Genomic DNA, 25,291 nt, shown 5'->3' with positions numbered 1-25,291 from the left:
GAGGACGGATTCATACGTGATTAACAGACTCCTACAAACAAAGTTGGGATATATTTCACCATATGAAAGATTATGGAAGATCAAGTCAACCATCAACCATCTCAAGGTTTTTGGATGTGTATGCTACGTCTTCGTGCCAGATCATCTCCTAAGCAAATTTGATAAAAAGGCAATTCGGTGCATTTTTTTCGGTTATGATGAATCAAGAAAAAGATGGAGATGTTGTGATCCAAATACTGGAAAGTGCCATACTTCAAGAAATGTGGTATTTGATGAAGCTTCTTCATGGTGGTCACCTCAAAAGATAGAGCTTCCAGAATCTCGTGGATTAGAAGAAGTTCCAGAAGAAATAGAAGAACGTAAAGAGCAAATAGTAGATCCAACTACATAAGGAGAAGAGTCGTACTCTAAGGAAACGAGTCCATGGAAAACTGGTGTGCATCAATCTGTATCCAAGGAGGTTCATCCAAGCCAAATGGATGTCGAGGAGCATGTACAAGAATTACGAAGATCAACAAGACCGAGGTAACCTAATTCGAGGTATGCCAATGCTGCTCATGTGGATGAATCAATACCTATTGAGCCTTCCACTTATGAAGAAGCAGCACAAAGTCGAGAGTGGCAGAAAGCGATAGAAGAAGAAATTAATGGACTAAAAGAAAACCAGACATGGAATTTAGTTCCAAAGCCAAAAGATGTAAACCAATATCTTGTAAATGGGTTTACAAGGTGAAGACTCGATCAGATGGCTCCATTGAAAGGTATAAAGCTCGACTTGTTGCTATAGGTTTTTCTCAACAATATGGGCTGGATTATGAAGAAACGTTTAGTCCAGTGGCGAAGATCACAACAATTCGATCTCTACTATCTTTAGATGCTAGCAAATCTTGGAAGCTGTGGCAAATGGATGTCAAGAATGCTTTCTTACATGGAGAACTTGACAAAGACATTTATATGGAGCAACCAAGAGGCTTTGAGAACAAGTTCCATCCTGACCATGTCTGCAAATTAAAGAAAGCACTATACGGCTTGAAGCATGCTCCAAGAGCTTGGTACGGAAAAATTGGTGAGTTCTTGGTACAAAGTGGTTTCAAAGTTGCTCCTTCAGATTTTAGTTTATTTGTGAAACAAGATCAAGAAAAACTAGCCATAGTGCTAGTATATGTGGATGACTTAATCATCACGGGAGATCACTATGAGGAGATCCAAAGAACAAGAGAGAATCTGTCTATCAGATTTCATATGAAAGAGCTTGGAGAACTCAAACATTTTATTGGACTCGAAATAGAGCAGAAAAGAGAAGGATTATTTTTGGGACAACAGAAATATGCGCGAGATCTTTTACAAAAGTACGGAATGCTTAATTGCAAACCTATCTCAACCCCAATGGTTCCGAATACGAAACTACGAGCAGATGAAGAAAAAATTCTTCAAGATGTTACCATGTATCGAAAGATGGTCGGAAGTCTTATTTATCTCACACTAAGCCGACCAGACATATCTTATGCAGTTGGAGTGGTTAGTCGATACATGAGCAATCCAAAGAAGCCTCACCTTGATGTTGTACGACGCATCTTAAGGTATGTTAAAGGCACTATTAACGTTGGTATTTTATACAAGAAAACAAAAGAATGTCACGTGACTGGATATTGTGACGCTGATTACGCTGGAGACTATGATACACGACGGTCAACAACTGGATACATATTTAGTCTTGGCTTGGGAGTAATATCATGTTGTAGCAAGAGACAACCAACAGTATCCTTATCAAGCACTGAAGCAGAATTTCGATCGGCATCATCAGCAACACAAGAAATTACATGGTTGAAACAACTAATGGAAGATCTTCATCAATCAACAGATTATCAAGTAAATCTTCTTTGCGATAACCTATCTGCTTTACTACTAGCAGAGAATCTAGTCTTTCATGCAAGAACAAAACATATAGAAGTGCATTATCATTATGTTCGCCAGAAGGTCCTTGAAGAAAAGATCAAGATGATGCCAACAAAGACAGATGAACAGGTTGCAGATATATTCACCAAGAGCCTAAGTAAACCGAAGTTTACAAAATTCAGAGAAGCACTTGGAATGGTCTGCAAGACATCGTTGGAAGAAAATTTGCATTGAGGGGGAGTGTTAAAATACAATGCAAATTTAGAATAATATAGAATTAGTAGATGTATATATGTAAAATATCTTGATATTAATATGTATAAGAAAAAATATCTAGAATTTAGAATATGGTAGGAAAAATCTAGAAATTTGTATTTGATAGGAAAAATCTAGATATTTGGATGTGTAGAAAATATCTAGATATTTATCCATGGAAATATCTAATTTCTAGAATGTTCCATGGGTTAGTATAAATATGGGTGATGAGTAGTTCATTTGTGTAAGGATGTGAGTAAGGATTGAAGAAGAGTTAGAAGAAGTTGTGAAGAAGTAAAGAAGTGTGTGTGTTGAGTTCATAATATTGTAATTGTTTCCTTGTATTAATAAAAGTGTTCTTTGTTAAGTTTCCCGGTTAAGCCTTAGTTCGTGTTTGAGTTCTTAGTGCACTTGTGTTATTTTTATTATATGGTCGGCTCTGCCGCCTAAATGATATATGGTCGGTTATACCGCCTGAATGATATATGGTCAACACTGTCACCTCACTATTATTGTGCACTAAGGATTCATAAAATTAAAGGCTAACCAACGTCAAAGTGTTGTTGTAGTGAGTGTAGTATAATCAAGGTCCTCTATAGTGGGTGTGTTGGGCTCGTCGAAGCTTACAACAAAAATAACACACTCCAGGAAGATTCCTCATTACGTTCAATGAAAACCTTAAGATACCATGAACTAAAATTATTCTAGAACCTAATTGTTTGATGTAGAGATGGGCGGATCTATCTGTGTCGGAGCTAATCGGTTTGTGTGTGTCTCATTTGAGAACCTCCCTCTATCACCAATTGATTTTAGAGTACTAGGAAACTCGTGCACTTATATGTATGACATGTTTGTGGCTAGAAACGATCCTATAAATGGTATCCCAGCCAGTTTGTAGCCCAGATGTGTGGACACTGCATAATGGCAGCATGGTTTCAAACTGAGATGATTATGGACGTGGTCGGTGAATAGGTCGATCGGGGTTGCGGAAAAAGTCGAGATGGTATTAAATAAGTCCGTGGAAGTAGCGTGGACAAACCGATTGAGTGATTGTTGGAGCTAATTGGTATGTGTGTGTCCCACATAGGAAATGGAAAGAACATAATGTATGCATATAAGCACATGGAAATCTCCCTCTATCACTAATTAATTTTAGAGTATTAGCGACCTCATAAAGTTATATGTATGACATGTTTTTGTGGGCTAGACATCCTACAATCCTGGTTATCAAACGGGTGGGTTGATTTTAACCCGTAGACATAATATATATCTCTCATAGAGGGATTTTTGTAAATTTAATTAAAATAGCCCGATCTTAGAAAATCAGTGAAAGTATTGTCGTTTCCTTTAGCAGCAGCATTAGTCTATAGTCTTTGGTTAAATATTTTTAAAATCTACTCATTGTCGTAATATTATAGTCTTGGTAATTGGTAATGGTAATTAGAAATTGTCATATTAATCTATTTTTTCTAAGAAAGTAGACAAAGCCGTTTCGGGTCAATCCAACCCTACCTGGCTATAAAGACCCACACCACAAATGATCTTACTCAACCAAAATCAATTTTGACCCATTGCCCAATATGCCTGACCTACTCGGGTTGTCACTTCAAATGCTTGATTAATTGACTATAATTTTAATATTGGAGCAGGGGACTATACCGAGTGCACCAATTTAGCATAGTGGAGAACTGGAGATGCTCATAACTTCACACTATGTAGACATGAAGAAAGTATTGCATACCAGCAAGAGCTAATTGAAATCGATGAGGAACTCTTTTTAAAATTAGGGCTTCATTTCAAGTAGGGATTTCTTTTCCTTTTCATAAGTTTAATTTCTAATTTAATATATCGTCATTTTAACAAGGGAATATTGATTCTTAGCAAGACCATCTTTGTCGCGCGTGCTCACGGGGTTTTTTAACCATCACGGCGGCGGCATGCCTCTAGCGTGGCGTGCTGGTGGGTGGAAGATGTCGACGTGCTGGTGGCTGGCACGGAGAAGAAGACTGTGTGTTGGGCTACAGCCATTTTTTAGTTGTCTCCCATGTCACTCGACCATGTGTTTGGAATTCAAAATGAAACGGTTACTTTTAATAAAAAAAATATATATAATTAGTAATAATAAAGTTATAAAAATTCATCTATAAATACACTTCACTCAAACACAATTTTCACACAATCTCATCCATCTTTTCCCTCACTTTTTCTTCTTTTTTTTCTTCTTTCAATTTCAAATCTCATTTCTTCACTACCATTTCACTATCATTTAACCATTTCAATTTCATCCAACTTCATCCAACTTCATCATGACTCCGTGTTTTGTTCCATTCGATGTTCATTCGGGTGAATGTTTTAGCGAAGACATGTGATAGTATCGCGGCGATTAAAAAACGTTAGAAGTTGTTGACGTTACCGGCTTTAATTTAGCGCGTTTGTTCGATTTATTAAGACAACAACTTGATCTTGAGGCATCGGAGTTTACATATTATGATGAAAACTGGAAACAACTCGTTTTTCTTAAAAACGAAAAATGGCATGAAATAGTTGTGATGGCCCCGTCAAAACACTTAACGGCTCCGTCACTTGTTCCCACAGCTTGATCGAACTTAAATGAATTTAACAAACGACATTGCATTCTTTTATTTCAAAAGTTTCCCAAAAAGGAAAGCATACCAAAATATGTAGTTTAAAAGTAACCCAACATATTAATAATCCAAAGTTGACACAAAAACATTATCAACAACCCAACAGTATTAATTATTCAAAAATCGAATGCAAGCCAAAATTTCATAAATTGTTTCATAAAAATCTGCCCAAATGCATGCAGACTCTTCTAAACACAGCGGAAGCATCACATAAACTCAAGTACCTGTGAAAACATGCGAGTAAACTGTCAACACAAAGGTTGAGTGAATTATAGGTTTAAATAATTGAATAAACTTTAGACCACAAGATTTAAAAATGTTAGAAAACATTAAACATTATTCCATTATCAATGAGCCACCTGGTAACCACTTAACCCTTTATTTACCCTTGCCAAACACAATAAAAATATACACTGGACATTGTATCTACAACAAAATACAAAGTACTAAACATTCCGATTATAAATTGCTAGCGCGACTAGCTCGAAATGGGGTTGTCAAACCCGATAGATCTATCCGTAGGATTCGCGTTCACCGGTAGAAACCAATGATTACAGTTACCAGACTAGGGAATATTTTTGTCCAACTCACAATGAATAATTTAAATTTAATTGTCACTTGTGTCTAAACGTGAAATAAAATGCATGTAATCACATACCAAAAATATACTTTGAAAAGTATGTAAAACGGGACTATAACTCACCTTAAGAGTAATGAAGTAACCAACACAATTAAGCGAACAGCAAATGTAGTACAGTGATCAGGAATGATCACAACGCCGACCTATAAATAAAGCAGGTCGATATAAATAACTAACTTAGGTCAAGTCTTAGTATGATAGCTATTGTACATGTTGCAAGTAGTCATAGAACAATACTCAATATGCATCGGTTTGATCGGAACAGCTTACGGACACACACTTTCTATTTTTAGCAAGTTTCTATTTTTAGCAGGTTTTCATTTTTGGAAAGCTTCTATTTTTGGAAAGTTTCTATTTTTGGAAAGTTCCCAAATTTAGAAAGTTGCTATATTAGGAAAGTTTATAAATTAGGAAAATTTCCTTAATTAGAAAGTCAACAAAAGTCAACTGAAAGTCAAAGTCAACCGAAAGTCAACTCAAAAGTCAACCTTGGTCAAACATGGTCAACGTAAATTTTAAAAGTGTAATTTATAGTAATAATATAAGTTATAACGTTTATTAAAGTTAAATATGTCTAATTATGTCATAACATAAGTTTAATTAAATTAAAATGAATTATTAAAGTTAATATAAGTTTAAATGATATAATTAATATAACATAAGTATTTAATTAATTAATTAAATATTAGTCATAATGTAAGTATTATTAATTAATAATAAATTTTAAATCATATCATAAGTATTATTAATTAATAATGAATTATTAATCATATCATAAGTTTCTAATTATAATTATTAAATCATATGTATTTAATAATTAAATTATAATTAAATAATAACTAAGCCTTATAATAATTAAATAATTAATTAATCCTTATTATAAGTCTTATTATAGTAATCTCATAATATAAGTTTAATACTTATCATAAGTTTTTTCCATTAATAATAAAAGTATTATTAATCATAAGCTTAATTAAAATGTTAATTAAATCATAAGTATTAATTAAATGATATAATAAATATATATCATAAGTTTTAAATAATAATAATTACTTTTTTTATCATAAGTAATTAAATGATAATGAAATCCATTATTTATAACATAAGTTTAATAATTAATCACAAGTTTTAAATCAAAAGTTCATCGGGTCGTATCCTGAGCCCCGGGTGTCGGTTTTCGGCGAGCCTTACATATATCTCCAACTAAGCAAACCACCAGACACTTTGGTACACTCAAGAACACCCCAAGAACAGTCCACAAGTCGTGATGTACAGCCATTACACTACTTGGAACTTCAATTCACTCAAAAACGTGTTTTAGACGTAATTGGTGATTCGTGGCTCGGATTGAGACGACCCGAACATGAAAGTTCGCCCCACCATCAGTCCTAACACACTAACACACCCTAAAGTCACCAAATATGGTCACAAAGTCGGACCAAACCTGGTTCATACCAAAATCACATTTCAATCTTAACAAAATACCACTTTGATCATATCTAGGGCTCCGGGAATCGAAACGACATGAATCCGGAGTCTAAAATTAATGTCTTGATGAGAGGAACTCATTTATATACTTTATTTTATGATCAACATTAGTTAAAATATCAGAAACACACGAAAAAGCTGCTGTCCCAATTTTATCAAACCGAAAAATATGCAATCGAGCAATTCTACGCATACAATCAACATTACGACAACTAATAATCATCATACTAATAATATAAACATAAAATACAGAAAAATAAATAAAAATTAAAAGTTCTAGGGTTAGGGTTTATACCCTAATCAAGAAACAAGAAGTGTAATCGCGTAGAGAACGGAACGAGGAACGTGTTGGTATAGATGATCTCTTGATCCAAGCTTGAAAAATTGATGAAGATGATGATGTTGTGGGGTGATGGTACAGTCGCCAAAGGGAGAAGGAAGAGGGAGGAGAGCAAATTAACTTTAGGTTTTTAATTAAAAGTGGAAGTGATAAAATTAAAATGCCAAAAAAAGAAAATGGGGAGTATTACTCCCTCCCCCTTGGAATTTTGGCTGAATAGGGGTGTGTGGAGTGGGCCCCACTATCCCAAGTTGCTAAGTGATTATTTCCTGATGGCCCGAAAGCCCGAACGAGTCCCGAAACGCGAAAACGCACTTACGCGATTAAAAATCCGGAAAGATAACAAACGCGCGACGAAAAATAAATATAAATACTATATATAATTATATGATCTTAAATTATTATATTTAAAATAATTAGGATTTAAATATCCCAAAAACGCGACCGTTGGTTTGAAAACCGAAAAGATTCGCCGGATAGAAATCCGCGTTTCGTATAAACGTGCGATTTAAAATATGAATACATATATTCACATAACACATAATAATTAATATATTATTACTAAAATAATAATATAGGTCATGAAATGACGTAACACAACTAACAGTTAACGGTCATTAAATAATTAACGGTAAAAGATAACGGAAAAAGTAGGGTCGTGACAATAGTACGTCTAGAAAGTACGCTAAGTACGAATTGAGTTGTATTCTAAGCATATCTTTGACGACCTTCTCACCTTCCTCACAGCAGCAGTGATGAGGATACAACTCTGATTAATTTATGGATTGAGATTCTCTCAAGTTGCATTATAACTTAATCGATCAAGTTGTGATTGTTGTGAGAGTGATAAAATACAAAAATTAAATAAATAAAAAATAAAACAAAGGCCCTCTACATTTTTTCACGAAAACCCTAACATGACCTATCATGTTATATAATAACTTGAGAGGATCCTAATCTTTAATGTATGCTCGTAGTTTTCAATTATTTAATAGTAATTTTATTTATTTATGTAATCATAATGGTCTTACTCGCTCGTAATAAGAAATTCCGCTATTCAAAAACCCTAATCAAATCATGTATGTGTGGATAAGTATATATATTGGTATGCCTTCGATAGGACTTTTACGGGTGAAACCAAACGAAAGAAGAACTTGATACTCTCATTTGATATGACAACTGAAGAATTTACAGAGATAGACCTTTGTGACGGTAGTAATGGCGATAATGATGGTGGTTATTGGTGTGGTGGTGGTAATGATGATGCTATTGGTGGTGGCTGTAGTGATCAAGCACTTAGGCCTTTCAAGATCCTCTAAATTTGAAGATACCTCATAATTAACTTGAGAATTCACATTCACATTCTTATTCACTTTGACCTTGTAACCTCCAAACCTTTCAACATGTTTTTCTACGGTTCCCCCATTACTTTGACTACTTTTCCACTGGATTCTTCAGATTTTTCAAGTGCACCAACAAACCCATTTCGAACACACATATTCGCCATTTAGTTATCACTAGATACATACTCAATCGTCTTCGGAGTATCCAATTGTTCATCCTCTTCGCATTTAGAAACTTTTTCATCTACCTTAACAAATGTGGATACTGCCATCGCGGTTTCTTTCACTGAAATGTCCCGTTCTTATTGATTAAAAACGTTCCATATTAATTGATTTCGTTGCGAGGTTTTGACCTCTATATGAGATGTTTTTCAAAGACTGCATTCATTTTAAAACAAACCATAACCTTTATTTCATCAATAAAGGTTTAAAAAGCTTTACGTAGATTATCAAATAATGATAATCTAAAATATCCTGTTTACACACGACCATTACATAATGGTTTACAATACAAATATGTTACAACAAAATAAGTTTCTTGAATGCAGTTTTTACACAATATCATACAAGCATGGACTCCAAATCTCGTCCTTATTTAAGTATGCGACAGCGGAAGCTCTTAATAATCACCTGAGAATAAACATGCTTAAAACGTCAACAAAAATGTTGGTGAGTTATAGGTTTAACCTATATATATCAAATCATAATAATAGACCACAAGATTTCATATTTCAATACACCTGGTAACCGACATTAACAAGATGCATATATAAGAATATCCCCATCATTCCTGGACACCCTTCGGATATGATATAAATTTCGAAGTACTAAAGCATCCGGTACTTTGGATGGGGTTTGTTAGGCCCAATAGATCTATCTTTAGGATTCACGTCAATTAGGGTGTCTGTTCCCTAATTCTTAGATTACCAGACTTAATAAAAAGGGGCATATTCGATTTCGATAATTCAACCATAGAATGTAGTTTCACGTACTTGTGTCTATTTTGTAAATCATTTATAAAACCTGCATGTATTCTCATCCCAAAAATATTAGATTTTAAAAGTGGGACTATAACTCACTTTCACAGATTTTTACTTCGTCAGGAAGTAAGACTTGGCCACTTGTTGATTCACGAACCTATAACAATATATACATATATATCAAAGTATGTTCAAAATATATTTACAACACTTTTAATATATTTTGATGTTTTAAGTTTATTAAGTCAGCTGTCCTCGTTAGTAACCTACAACTAGTTGTCCATAGTTAGATGTACAGAAATAAATCGATAAATATTATCTTGAATCAATCCACGACCCAGTGTATACGTATCTCAGTATTGATCACAACTCAAACTATATATATTTTGGAATCAACCTCAACCCTGTATAGCTAACTCCAACATTCACATATAGAGTGTCTATGGTTGTTCCAAAATATATATAGATGTGTCGACATGATAGGTCGAAACATTGTATACGTGTCTATGGTATCTCAAGATTACATAATATATAATACAAGTTGATTAAGTTATGGTTGGAATAGATTTGTTACCAATTTTCACGTAGCTAAAATGAGAAAAATTATCCAATCTTGTTTTACCCATAACTTCTTTATTTTAAATCCGTTTTGAGTGAATCAAATTGCTATGGTTTCATATTGAACTCTATTTTATGAATCTAAACAGAAAAAGTATAGGTTTATAGTCGGAAAAATAAGTTACAAGTCGTTTTTGTAAAGGTAGTCATTTCAGTCGAAAGAACGACGTCTAGATGACCATTTTAGAAAACATACTTCCACTTTGAGTTTAACCATAATTTTTGGATATAGTTTCATGTTCATAATAAAAATCATTTTCTCGGAATAACAACTTTTAAATCAAAGTTTATCATAGTTTTTAATTAACTAACCCAAAACAGCCCGCGGTGTTACTACGACGGCGTAAATCCGGTTTTACGGTGTTTTTCGTGTCTCCAGGTTTTAAATCATTAAGTTAGCATATCATATAGATATAGAACATGTGTTTAGTTGATTTTAAAAGTCAAGTTAGAAGGATTAACTTTTATTTGCGAACAAGTTTAGAATTAACTAAACTATGTTCTAGTGATTACAAGTTTAAACCTTCGAATAAGATAGCTTTATATGTATGAATCGAATGATGTTATGAACATCATTACTACCTCAAGTTCCTTGGATAAACCTACTGGAAATGAGAAAAATGGATCTAGCTTCAAAGGATCCTTGGATGGCTTGAAAGTTCTTGAAGCAGAATCATGACACGAAAACAATTTCAAGTAAGATTTCCACTCGAAATAAGATTGTTATAGTTATAGAAATTGAATTAAAGTTTGAATATGATTATTACCTTGTATTAGAAAGATAACCTAATATAAGTAACATAGGTTTCTTGATCTTGGATGATTACTTGGAATGGATTTAGAAAACTTGGAAGTAAACTTGCAATCTTGGAAGTATTCTTGATTTTATGAAACTAGAACTTTTGAAATTTATGAAGAACACTTAGAACTTGAAGATAGAACTTGAGAGAGATCAATTAGATAAAGAAAATTGAAGAATTAAAGTGTTTGTAGGTGTTTTTGGTCGTTGGTGTATGGATTAGATATAAAGGATATGTAATTTTGTTTTCATGTAAATAAGTCATGAATGATTACTCATATTTTTGTAATTTTATGAGATATTTCATGCTAGTTGCCAAATGATGGTTCCCACATGTGTTAGGTGACTCACATGGGCTGCTAAGAGCTGATTATTGGAATGTATATACCAATAGTACATACATCTAAAAGCTGTGTATTGTACGAGTACGAATACGGGTGCATACGAGTAGAATTGTTGATGAAACTGAACGAGGATGTAACTGTAAGCATTTTTGTTAAGTAGAAGTATTTTGATAAGTGTCTTGAAGTCTTTCAAAAGTGTATGAATACATATTAAAACACTACATGTATATACATTTTAACTGAGTCGTTAAGTCATCGTTAGTCGTTACATGTAAATGTTGTTTTGAAACCTTTAGGTTAACGATCTTGTTGAATGTTGTTAACCCTTTGTTTATTATAACAAATGAGATGTTAAATTGTTATATTATCATGATATTATGATATATAATATATCTTAGTATGATATATATACAGTTAAATGTCGTTACAACGATAATCGTTACATATATGTCTCGTTTCGAAATCATTAAGTTAGTAGTCTTATTTTTACATATGTATTTCATTGTTAATACACTTAATAATATATTTAATTATCATTTAACATAATTAATCAAGTGTATCAATATCTTAATATGATTCATATGTACCTAGTAAGACGTTGTTATAACGATAATCGTTATATATATCGTTTTCGAGTTTCTTAAATTAATAGTCTCATTTTTATGTATATAACTCATTGTTAAAATACCTAATGAGATACATACTTATAATAAAATCATGTTAACTATATATATAACCATATATATGTTATCGTACATTTTTTACAAGTTTTAACGTTCGTGAATCACCGGTCAACTTGGGTGGTCAATTGTCTATATGAAACATATTTCAATTAATCAAGTCTTAAAAAGTTTGATTGCTTAACATGTTGGAAACATTTAATCATGTAAATATCAATCTCAATTAACATATATAAACATGGAAAAGTTCGGGTCACTACAGTACCTACCCGTTAAATAATTTTCGTCCCGAAATTTTAAGCTGTTGAAGGTGTTGACGAATCTTCTGGAAATAGATGCGGGTATTTCTTTTTCATCTGATCTTCACGCTCCCAGGTGAACTCGGGTCCTCTACGAGCATTCCATCGAACCTTAACAATTGGTATCTTGTTTTGCTTAAGTCTTTTAACCTCACGATCCATTATTTTGACGGGTTCTTCGATGAATTGAAGTTTTTCGTTGATTTGGATTTCATCTAACGGAATAGTGAGATCTTCTTTAGCAAAACATTTCTTCAAATTCTAGACGTGGAAAGTGTTATGTACAGCCGCGAGTTGTTGAGGTAACTCAAGTCGGTAAGCTACTGGTCCGACACGATCAATAATCTTGAATGGTCCAATATACCTTGGATTTAATTTCCCTCGTTTACCAAATCGAATAACACCTTTCCAAGGTGCAACTTTAAGCACGACCATCTCTCCAATTTCAAATTCTATATCTTTTCTTTTAATGTCAGCGTATCTCTTTTGTCGACTTTGGGCGGTTTTCAACCGTTGTTGAATTTGGATGATCTTCTCGGTAGTTTCTTGTATAATCTCCGGACCCGTAATCTGTCTATCCCCCACTTCACTCCAACAAATCGGAGTCCTGCACTTTCTACCATAAAGTGCTTCAAACGGCGCCATCTCAATGCTTGAATGGTAGCTGTTGTTGTAGGAAAATTCTGCTAACGGTAGATGTCGATCCCAACTGTTTTTGAAATCAATAACACATGCTCGTAGCATGTCTTCAAGCGTTTGTATCGTCCTTTCGCTCTACCCATTAGTTTGTGGATGATAGGCAGTACTCATGTCTAGACGAGTTCCTAATGCTTGCTGTAATGTCTGCCAGAATCTTGAAATAAATCTACCATCCCTATCAGAGATAATTGAGATTGGTATTCCATGTCTGGAGAGGACTTCCTTCAAATACAGTCGTGCTAACTTCTCCATCTTGTCATCTTCTCTTATTGGTAGGAAGTGTGCTGATTTGGTGAGATGATCAACTATTACCCAAATAGTATCAAAACCACTTGCAGTCCTTGGCAATTTAGTGATGAAATCCATGGTAATGTTTTCTCATTTCCATTCTGGGATTTCGGGTTGTTGAAGTAGACCTGATGGTTTCTGATGCTCAGCTTTGACCTTAGAACACGTCAAACATTCTCCTACGTATTTAGCAACATCGGCTTTCATACCCGGCCACCAAAAATGTTTCTTGAGATCCTTGTACATCTTCCCCGTTCCAGGATGTATTGAGTATCTGGTTTTATGAGCTTCTCTAAGTACCATTTCTCTCATATCTCCAAATTTTGGTACCCAAATCCTTTCAGCCCTATACCGGGTTCCATCTTCCCGAATATTAAGATGCTTCTCCGTCCTTTGGGTATTTCATCCTTTAAATTTCTCTCTTTTAAAACTCCTTGTTGCGCCTCCTTTATTTGAGTAGTAAGGTTATTATGAATCATTATATTCATAGATTTTACTCGAATGGGTTCTCTGTCCTTCCTGCTCAAGGCATCGGCTACCACATTTGCCTTCCCCGGGTGGTAACGAATCTCAAAGTCGTAATCATTCAATAATTCAATCCACCTACGCTGCCTCATATTCAGTTGTTTCTGATTAAATATGAGTTGAAGACTTTTGTGGTCGGTATATATAATACTTTTGACCCCATATAAATAGTGCCTCCAAGTCTTTAATGCAAAAACAACCGCGCCTAATTCCAAATCATGCGTCGTATAATTTTGTTCGTGAATCTTCAATTGTCTAGACGCATAAGCAATCACCTTCGTTCGTTGCATTAATACACAACCGAGACCTTGCTTTGATGCGTCACAATAAATCACAAAATCATCATTCCCTTCAGGCAATGACAATATAGGTGCTGTAGTTAGCTTTTTCTTCAATAACTGAAACGCTTTCTCTTGTTCATCATTCCATTCAAATTTCTTCCCTTTATGCGTTAATGCAGTCAAGGGTTTTGCTATTCTGGAAAAGTCTTGGATGAACCTTCTGTAGTAACCAGCTAGTCCTAAAAACTGGCGTATGTGTTTCGGAGTTTTCGGGGTTTCCCACTTTTCAACAGTTTCTATCTTTGCCGGATCCACCTTAATACCTTCTTTGTTCACTATGTGACCGAGGAATTGAACTTCTTCCAACCAAAATGCACACTTTGAAAACTTAGCGTACAATTCTTCCTTCCTCAATACTTCTAACACCTTTCTCAAATGTTCACCGTGTTCTTGGTCATTCTTTGAGTGAATAAGTATGTCATCAATGAAAACAATGACAAACTTGTCAAGGTATGGTCCACACACTCGGTTCATAAGGTCCATGAACACAGCTGGTGCATTAGTTAAACCAAACGGCATGACCATAAACTCGTAATGACCGTAACGTGTTCTGAAAGCAGTCTTTGGAATATCATCTTCTTTCACCCGCATTTGATGATACCCGGAACGTAAGTCAATCTTTGAATAAACAGACGAGCCTTGTAGTTGATCAAATAAGTCGTCGATTCTCGGTAGTGGGTAGCGGTTCTTGATGGTAAGTTTGTTCAACTCTCGGTAGTCGATACACAACCTGAATGTACCATCTTTCTTCTTGACAAACAAAACAGGAGCTCCCCATGGTGATGTGCTTGGTCGAATGAAACCATATTCTAATAGTTCTTGCAGTTGGCTTTGCAGTTCTTTCATCTCGCTGGGTGCGAGTCTATAAGGAGCACGAGCTATTGGTGCAGCTCCTGGTACAAGATCTATTTGAAATTCAACAGATCGATGTGGAGGTAGTCCCAGTAATTCTTTCGGAAATACATCGGGAAATTCTTTTGCGACGGGAACATCATTGATGCTCTTTTCTTCTGTTTGTACTTTCTCGACGTGTGCTAGAACAGCATAGCAACCTTTTCTTATTAGTTTTTGTGCCTTCAAATTACTAATAAGATGTAGCTTCATGTTGCCCTTTTCTCCGTACACCATTAAGGGTTCTCCTTCTTCTCGTACAATGCGAATTGCATTTTTATAACATACGATCTCTGCTTTCACCTTCTTCAGCCAGTCCATGAAAACTATTACATCAAAACTCCCTAACTCTACTGGTATCAAATCAATCTTAAATATTTCGTTACTCAGTTTAATTTCTCGATTCTGGCATATATTATCTGCTGAAATTAATTTACCGTTTGCTAATTCGAGTAAAAATTTACTATCCAACGGTTACAATGGAAAACTTAATTTAGCACAAAAATCTCTACTCATATAGCTTCTATCCGCACCCGAATCAAATAAAACGTAAGCAGATTTATTGTCAATAAGAAACGTACCAGTAACAAGCTCCGGGTCTTCCTGTGCCTCTGCCGCATTAATATTGAAAACTCTTCTGCGGCCTTGTCCATTCGAGTTCTCCTGGTTCGGGCAATTTCTAATAATGTGGCCCGGTTTTCCACATTTATAATAAACTACATTGGCATAACTTGCTCTGACACTACTTGCTCCGCCATTGCTCGTTCCGACACCATTTGTTCCTTTCGTTCTGTTAACCCCTGGTCCGTAGACCTCACACTTCACCGCGCTATGACCATTTCTTTTACACTTGTTGCAAAATTTGGTGCAGAACCCCGAGTGATACTTTTCACACCTTTGGCATAGCTGCTTCTGATTGTTGTTGTTGTTGCGGTTGTTATTGTTGTTGGGATAATTGTTGTAGTTGTTGTTGTTGTTGTTGTTGTTGGGCCGTTTGTTGTAGTTGCGATTGATGTTGCGATTGTTGGGATAATTGTTGCGATTATTATTGTAATTGCTGTTGTTGTTGTATTGGTGATTCTTATCACCATTTTCCTCCCACTTTCTTTTGACTTGCTTCACATTGGCCTCTTCAGCCGTCTGTTCTTTAATTCTTTCCTCAATCTGGTTCACTAGTTTGTGATCCATTCTATATGCCTGTTGTATGGAGGCGGGCTCATGTGAACTTATATCTTCTTGGATTCTTTCCGGTAATCCTTTCACAAACGCGTCGATCTTCTCTTCCTCATCTTCGAACGCTCCCGGACACAATAGGCACAATTCTGTGAATCGTCTTTCGTACGTGGTAATATCAAATCCTTGGGTTCGTAACCCTCTAAGTTCTGTCTTGAGCTTATTGACCTCGGTTCTGGGACGGTATTTCTCGTTCATCAAGTGCTTGAATGCTGACCACGGTAGTGCGTACGCATCGTCTTGTCCCACTTGCTCTAGATAAGTATTCCACCATGTTAACGCAGAACCTGTGAAGGTATGCGTAGCGTACTTCACTTTGTCCTCTTTAGTACACTTACTTATGGCAAACACCGATTCGACCTTCTCGGTATCCGATCGGTCCTTCGGTTCCATCAAATTCCAAAGGTTTGCAGGCAGTGAATTCTTTGTAGGTGCATCCTACATGATTTCCTGTACTGTTAGATCCAAGGTTATTGTTGGTATGTAGCGCAGCCTGTACTGCGGCTATGTTTGAAGCTAGAAAAGTACGGAATTCCTCTTCATTCATATTCACGGTGTGTCGAGTAGTCGGTGCCATTTCCTTCAAAATAGTCAAATGGAACAAGTTAATCATATAGAATATTAAGAGTAGTTAATAGTATTTCGTAGCATAATATGAACTCATTTATAAAAGCTTTTTCTTCATATTAGCATTTTATAAGTTTAAATTCGGGTAGTACCTACCCGTTAAGTTCATACTTAGTAGCTAATATACAATTCAACTACTACAATTCTATATGAAAAACTGATTATAATAATATTTCACGTTCAAACTTTTACACAATATTTTACAAACTTACAATACCGCTTATTTTACATATAGCATGAAATATAGCACACAATAAATTTGATACAAGATGGTTGTGAAGATAATTCTAGCTAGTACACAAGTCGTTCAGCAAAGGCAATAAAGACACGTAATTCATACGTCCAGAAACAAGTCATGCATTCTGGTTTTACTAGGATTACTTCCCATCCTTGGTCTTGTGGAACATAACCGTTATGGCCGTTGATAAGACAGCGTATTGTAACGTCGTCAAAGGGACGAGGGTTACGTAATGACCAACAATCTCGTAATAACCTAAAAACCTCATTTCTTACCCCAATTACCGACTCCGTCACTTGTGGGAACGTTTTGTTTAATAGTTGTAGCCCGATGTTCTTTTTCTCACTTTGGTGAGAAGCGAACATTACTAACCCGTAAGCATAGCATGCTTCTTTATATTGCATGTTAGCCGCTTTTTATAAATCATGAAGTCCTATATTCGGATACATTGAGTCAAAATAATTTCTTAACCCTCTGCGTAAAATAGCATTTGGGTTCCCCGCAATATATGCGTCAAAGTAAACACATCGTAACTTATGGATTTCCCAATGTGATATCCCCCATCTTTAGAACGAAAGTCTCTTATAAACCAAGACATTCTTGGAACGTTCTTCGAATGTCTTACAAACTGATTTCGCCGTAAATAGTTGTGCCGAAGAATTCTGACCGACTCTAGACAAGATTTCATCAATCATGTCTCCGGGTAGGTCTCTTAAAATATTGGGTTGTCTATCCATTTTGTGTTTTTATTAGATTCATAAAAAAAATACTTATTAATACAAGCAATTTTTACATATATCATAAAGCATAAGCACACTATATTACATATATTACACCACACGAATACAACTATCTTATTCCGACTCGCTCGTTTCTTCTTCTTCGGTTTTGGTTCGTTTTGCCAAGTTTCTAAGGATATATGATGTTCCCCTAATACGAACCGTCGTTTTCCACATTGGTTTAGAAAAACCTGGTGGTTTAGAGGTTCCCGGGTTATTGTCACAACTTAAGAAATACGGGTGTTGACGATACATATAAAGTTCATCGGGGTTGGAATTAGATTTCTCTATTTTTATGCCCTTTCCCTTATTATTTTCTTTTGCCTTTTTAAATTCAGTTGGGGTAATTTCTATAACATCATCGGAATTCTCGTCGGAATCCGATTCATCGGAGAATTGGTAATCCTCCCAATATTTTGCTTCCTTGGCGGAAACACCATTGACCATAATTAACCTTGGTCGGTTGGTTGAGGATTTTCTTTTACTTAACCGTTTTATTATTTCCCCCACCGGTTCTATTTTTTCATCCGGTTCCGATTCTTCTTCCGGTTCCGATTCTTCTTCCGGTTCCGATTCTTCTTCCGGTTCCGACTCTTCTTCCGGTTCCTCTTCGGGAACTTGTGAATCAGTCCACGAATCATTCCAATTTACATTTGACTCTTCATTATTATTAGGTGAGTCAATGGGACTTGTTCTAGAGGTAGACATCTATCACATAATATCAAACGCGTTAAGAGATTAATATATCACATAATATTCACATGTTAAATTATATAGTTTTCAACAAAATTTGTTAAGCAATCATTTTTCAAGTAAACACGGTCGAAGTCCAGACTCACTAATGCATCCTAACAACCTCGATAAGACACACTAATGCAAAATTCTGGTTCTCTAAGACCAACGCTCTGATACCAACTGAAATGTCCCGTTCTTATTGATTAAAAACGTTCCATATTAATTGATTTCGTTGCGAGGTTTTGACCTCTATATGAGACGTTTTTCAAAGACTGCATTCATTTTAAAACAAACCATAACCTTTATTTCATCAATAAAGGTTTAAAAAGCTTTACGTAGATTATCAAATAATGATAATCTAAAATATCCTGTTTACACACGACCATTACATAATGGTTTACAATACAAATATGTTACAACAAAATAAGTTTCTTGAATGCAGTTTTTACACAATATCATACAAGCATGGACTCCAAATCTCGTCCTTATTTAAGTATGCGACAGCGGAAGCTCTTAATAATCACCTGAGAATAAACATGCTTAAAACGTCAACAAAAATGTTGGTGAGTTATAGGTTTAACCTATATATATCAAATCATAATAATAGACCACAAGATTTCATATTTCAATACACATCCCATACATAGAGATAAAAATCATTCATATGGTGAACACCTGGTAACCGACATTAACAAGATGCATATATAAGAATATCCCCATCATTCCTGGACACCCTTCGGATATGATATAAATTTCGAAGTACTAAAGCATCCGGTACTTTGGATGGGGTTTGTTAGGCCCAATAGATCTATCTTTAGGATTCACGTCAATTAGGGTGTCTGTTCCCTAATTCTTAGATTACCAGACTTAATAAAAAGGGGCATATTCGATTTCGATAATTCAACCATAGAATGTAGTTTCACGTACTTGTGTCTATTTTGTAAATCATTTATAAAACCTGCATGTATTCTCATCCCAAAAATATTAGATTTTAAAAGTGGGACTATAACTCACTTTCACAGATTTTTACTTCGTCAGGAAGTAAGACTTGGCCACTTGTTGATTCACGAACCTATAACAATATATACATATATATCAAAGTATGTTCAAAATATATTTACAACACTTTTAATATATTTTGATGTTTTAAGTTTATTAAGTCAGCTGTCCTCGTTAGTAACCTACAACTAGTTGTCCATAGTTAGATGTACAGAAATAAATTGATAAATATTATCTTTAATCAATCCACGACCCAGTGTATACGTATCTCAGTATTGATCATAACTCAAACTATATATATTTTGGAATCAACCTCAACCCTGTATAGCTAACTCCAACATTCACATATAGAGTGTATATGGTTGTTCCGAAATATATATAGATGTGTCGACATGATATGTCGAAACATTGTATACGTGTCTATGGTATCTCAAGATTACATAATATACAATACAAGTTGATTAAGTTATGGTTGGAATAGATTTGTTACCAATTTTCACGTAGCTAAAATGAGAAAAATTATCCAATCTTGTTTTACCCATAACTTCTTCATTTTAAATCCGTTTTGAGTGAATCAAATTGCTATGGTTTCATATTGAACTCTAATTTATGAATATAAACAGAAAAAGTATAGGTTTATAGTCGGAAAAATAAGTTACAAGTCGTTTTTGTAAAGGTAGTCATTTCAGTCGAAAGAACGACGTCTAGATGACCATTTTAGAAAACATACTTCCACTTTGAGTTTAACCATAATTTTTGGATATAGTTTCATGTTCATAATAAAAATCATTTTCTCAGAATAACAACTTTTAAATCAAAGTTTATCATAGTTTTTAATTAACTAACCCAAAACAGCGCGCGGTGTTACTACGACGGCGTAAATCCGGTTTTACGGTATTTTTCGTGTCTCCAGGTTTTAAATCATTAAGTTAGCATATCATATAGATATAGAACATGTGTTTAGTTGATTTTAAAAGTCAAGTTAGAAGGATTAACTTTTATTTGCGAACAAGTTTAGAATTAACTAAACTATGTTCTAGTGATTACAAGTTTAAACCTTCGAATAAGATAGCTTTATATGTATGAATCGAATGATGTTATGAACATCATTACTACCTCAAGTTCCTTGGATAAACCTACTGGAAATGAGAAAAATAGATCTAGCTTCAAAGGATCCTTGGATGGCTTGAAAGTTCTTGAAGCAGAATCATGACACGAAAACAATTTTAAGTAAGATTTTCACTCGAAATAAGATTGTTATAGTTATAGAAATTGAATTAAAGTTTGAATATGATTATTACCTTGTATTATAAAGATAACCTACTATAAGTAACAAAGGTTTCTTGATCTTGGATGATTACTTGGAATGGATTTGGAAAACTTGGAAGTAAACTTGCAATCTTGGAAGTATTCTTGATTTTATGAAACTAGAACTTTTGGAATTTATGAAGAATACTTAGAACTTGAAGATAGAACTTGAGAGAGATCAATTAGATGAAGAAAATTGAAGAATGAAAGTGTTTGTAGGTGTTTTTGGTCGTTGGTGTATGGATTAGATATAAAGGATATGTAATTTTGTTTTCATGTAAATAAGTCATGAATGATTACTCATATTTTTGTAATTTTATGAGATATTTCATGCTAGTTGTCAAATGATGGTTCCCACATGCGTTAGGTGACTCACATGGGCTGCTAAGAACTGATAATTGGAATGTATATATACCAATAGTACATACATCTAAAAGCTGTGTATTGTACGAGTACGAATACGGGTGCATACGAGTAGAATTGTTGATGAAACTGAACGAGGATGTAACTGTAAGCATTTTTGTTAAGTAGAAGTATTTTGATAAGTGTCTTGAAGTCTTTCAAAAGTTTATGAATACATATTAAAACACTACATGTATATACATTTTAACTGAGTCATTAAGTCATCGTTAGTCGTTACATGTAAATGTTGTTTTGAAACCTTTTAGGTTAACGATCTTGTTGAATGTTGTTAACCCATTGTTTATTATAACAACTGAGATGTTAAATTGTTATATTATCATGATATTATGATATATAATATATCTTAGTATGATATATATACAGTTAAATATTGTTACAACGATAATCGTTACATATATGTCTCGTTTCGAAATCATTAAGTTAGTAGTCTTATTTTTACATATGTATTTCATTGTTAATACACTTAATAATATATTTACTTATCATTTAACATAATTAATCAAGTGTATCAATATCTTAATATGATTCATATGTACCTAGTAAGACGTTGTTATAACGATAATCGTTATATATATCGTTTTCGAGTTTCTTAAATTAATAGTCTCATTTTTATGTATATAACTCATTGTTAAAATACCTAATGAGATACATACTTATAATAAAATCATGTTAACTATATATATAACCATATATATGTCATCGTATATTTTTTACAAGTTTTAACGTTCGTGAATCACTGGTCAACTTGGGTGGTCAATTGTCTATATGAAACATATTTCAATTAATCAAGTCTTAACAAGTTTGATTGTTTAACATGTTAGAAACATTTAATCATGTAAATATCAATCTCAATTAATATATATAAACATGGAAAAGTTCGGGTCACTACATTCACCGCCAATGAACAAGTGGTGGTAATAGACGAACTCAATTTAGTTTCAGGAAGTTGACTCAGATTTTTCAACTCGCGCTCAAGATTTTCAATTGACTCTTGTTGACTCATTAAAATTTTTGCATTAGTTCTTAATTGAGATTCCGTAAGTTCATTCATCATACCCTCTTCACTAAATTTCCTTACCTCCTCTTTCTCTTTCACATCCGGTGCATACTTTTAAACCTGTTCATTGTTAGTATCCAACCAAAAACAATCCTGGACATCCGGTGTATGTAATGAATTAAAGATATTAATCCGTGATCTCTTATTACCAAAAGAAATGTCCATAACCCCAGTTCTACAATTGACGAGAGCATCAATTGTGGCAAAAAATAGACGACCAAGAATGATCATTGGTTGGGTCTCCCTAAAGTTGGTCTCAATGTCCATAACAATAAAATCTACCGGGTTATAAAAGTCTTCCACTTTCACAATCACATTTTCCAACATACCCCTCGGAGTTCTCATTGACTGATCCGCAAGTTGGATGAGAATATTAGTTTGTTTTAAAGTTCCCAACTTGTACCGGTCAACAAAACTTGATGGAAGTATGTTAATACTAGCCCCCAAATCCAATAAAACCTTTTTGACATTAACATTACCTACCGTAACCGAAATTAATGGTGTCCCCAGGTCCTGAAACTTCGGTGGAAGTGAACCAGAAATGACTGCACTCACTTTTTCAGTTAATTTTACCTTTTTGGGCAATGATGCATTGAGTTTCCGTTTTTGAACACACAAATCTTTTAAAAACTTAGCATATGCAGGAATTTGTTTGATTGCATCAATAAGTGGAATATTGATTTTTACTTGTTTAAACGTTTCCCACATATCATCTGTTTTTGGTCCCTTTTTACTATAAGAAGATTGGTTCGGGGACTCCAAAGCCTTGGGAAATGGAATAGTATTAGTCCTCATATCCGTTTCCTCAAACTTTTCAACTACCAATTTTTCAACATTTAACCCAACCCCAAAATCCACCGGAACTTCATTAACATTATTACTCAAATCATGTAATGGTTGGAGACTTACCCGGACCATACTCGAATTCTGATCTCCTGGGCATTTTTAACTTGTTATCATATACCTTTCCATTTCTTAAAGTGCCCACCATGTTCACTTCATGTCCTCTTCCTTGTGATTCATGATTCGGGTTAAGCAATGTATAACTCGAAATTGTATCTGATTCTCGTGTTGCCTTTTCCTCCGTCACTTGACCAATTTGCTTACCCAATGCCGCAATTGACTTATTTTGAATTTCCAAAGTCTTCTTCATCTCTTCCATGAATGACTCCATCCTAGCATCCGTGCTTGAGGATTGACTTTGTTGATTATTTTGAGACAAGTTTTGGTTTTGATAGTTATGGTTTTGGTCTTGGTTTTGCCTTTTGTATTGGTTGTTGTTTTGGTTCGGGTGACGATTTTGGTGTTGGTTTGGTGCATTCATTGTGTTGTTGTTGTCTCAGCTAAAGTTTGGATGCCTTATCCACCCTGGGTTGTAGGTGTTGGAATATGGATCATACTTCCACCCTTGAACCTCGTTCACTTGCTCTTCTATTCCTAATGGTATCCCCTTTTTGCAACCGTTTGCATAATGAGAAGCATCACCACATATCGAGCACACATCCTGAACCTGCACAAAATTAACACTACCACCCTGGTTCGGGTTGTTAAACATTGGAAGCAACATCTTTATCTCATCTAATTCCTTTGCTAAATTCCTAGTCGACCCTCCCGAGTTAGACACGTGGTTAACATGGGAAGGATTGTGAGTTTGCCGTAGAACCGAAGCTTGGGTTTTTGAACCCTTGCTCAATTACTCAAAAATGTCCATTCATCCTCACTACTTCGAGTCATAAACACACCACCACTAGCCGCTAATAGGAATTGTCTATTTTACGAGTCAAGACCATCATAAAAAAACTTTGACAAATTCCCATTTCGGTATTTTGTGGTGGGGACAAGATCTAAGTAATTCCTTCAGACGTTCGTATGCTTCATGAAAAAGTTCACCTGACAATTGCCTAAAAGATTTTATTTGCATACGCATATCCGAAGTTTTACTTATGGGATAAAATTCCTCTAAAAACCGTTTTTTCATCTCCGCCCAAGTATTAATACTTCGGGCAGGTAAAGAGAGAAACCATCTTTTTGCCTTATCTTTAAGGGAATAAGGAAATAATCAAAGACGTACCTCATCATCAGTGAAACCGTTTACCTGATTAGTAGCACATATCTCATTAAACTCAGTGATGTGTTCATATGGTTCCTCATTAGCCATACCTCGGTAGGTTGGCAAGATCGAAATGAGTTGAGGTCGGACCTTAAATCGTCGTGTGTTTCCCCCTGCCGGTGCGGGAAAAACAATGGGTGAATGATCCTCATAATCACCCGGTTGGTAGTAGGTGTCTACCCCTCTTTGTTGTTCAGCCATCTCATTTCGTTGATTAAAAACTTCCTCTTCAGTATCGGAATCTGATTTAGGAGAGTTTGGTGAAACAATCGGATGTGACTCTAACTGTGGTTGAGTGGATGCTGAAGCCACTGTCGAACTCTTTAAGATTCTTGTAGTTTTTCGATTAGCTTTTGCAGATTTCTCGATTTCTGGGTCTAAAGGCTTAAGATTTTGAACTCCCGACTTCCGAGTTTGCATACACTAACCTGCACTTCAACAAAAACAAGAAAACCGAGCGTAAAACTGACAAAAACAAAATAAGCAAAAACACTATTTTTGGGTTTTTTATTGGTTTTATAATTTTTATGGTTTTTTCTAATTTAACACGAAAGCAATAAAATAAGAGCTTGCAATTCAAGCGCACACCTCCCCGGTAGCGGCGCCAAAATTTGATTGTTGTCGAAGGGCCAACCAAAAATAACTTAATTACGTTAAACTAGTTAGGGAAAGTAAGGTTCGTTTCACGGGAGATTGTGGTTAAAAGCAAGT

General features: G+C 34.8%; 1 protein-coding gene across 1 annotated transcript; it reads right to left on the bottom strand.

Annotated features, from left to right (window-relative positions):
* Positions 1-8,771: 8,771 nt before the first annotated feature.
* Positions 8,772-23,644, bottom strand: LOC139870110 (uncharacterized). The gene is made up of 5 exons (XM_071857962.1): positions 23,380-23,644; positions 23,158-23,288; positions 22,620-23,100; positions 22,492-22,530; positions 8,772-8,893 (listed from the first exon to the last, which is right to left on the bottom strand). Exons 1-5 carry the CDS (start codon positions 23,642-23,644, stop codon positions 8,772-8,774), a joined length of 1,038 nt encoding a protein of 345 aa, XP_071714063.1.
* Positions 23,645-25,291: the final 1,647 nt, after the last annotated feature.

Source organism: Rutidosis leptorrhynchoides, chromosome 10 (assembly GCF_046630445.1).
Source record: "Rutidosis leptorrhynchoides isolate AG116_Rl617_1_P2 chromosome 10, CSIRO_AGI_Rlap_v1, whole genome shotgun sequence".
Taxonomy (NCBI): Eukaryota; Viridiplantae; Streptophyta; class Magnoliopsida; order Asterales; family Asteraceae; genus Rutidosis; species Rutidosis leptorrhynchoides.
The sequence above is the reverse complement of the archived record's forward strand: the minus strand, read 5'-3'. Positions and strand labels throughout refer to the sequence as shown.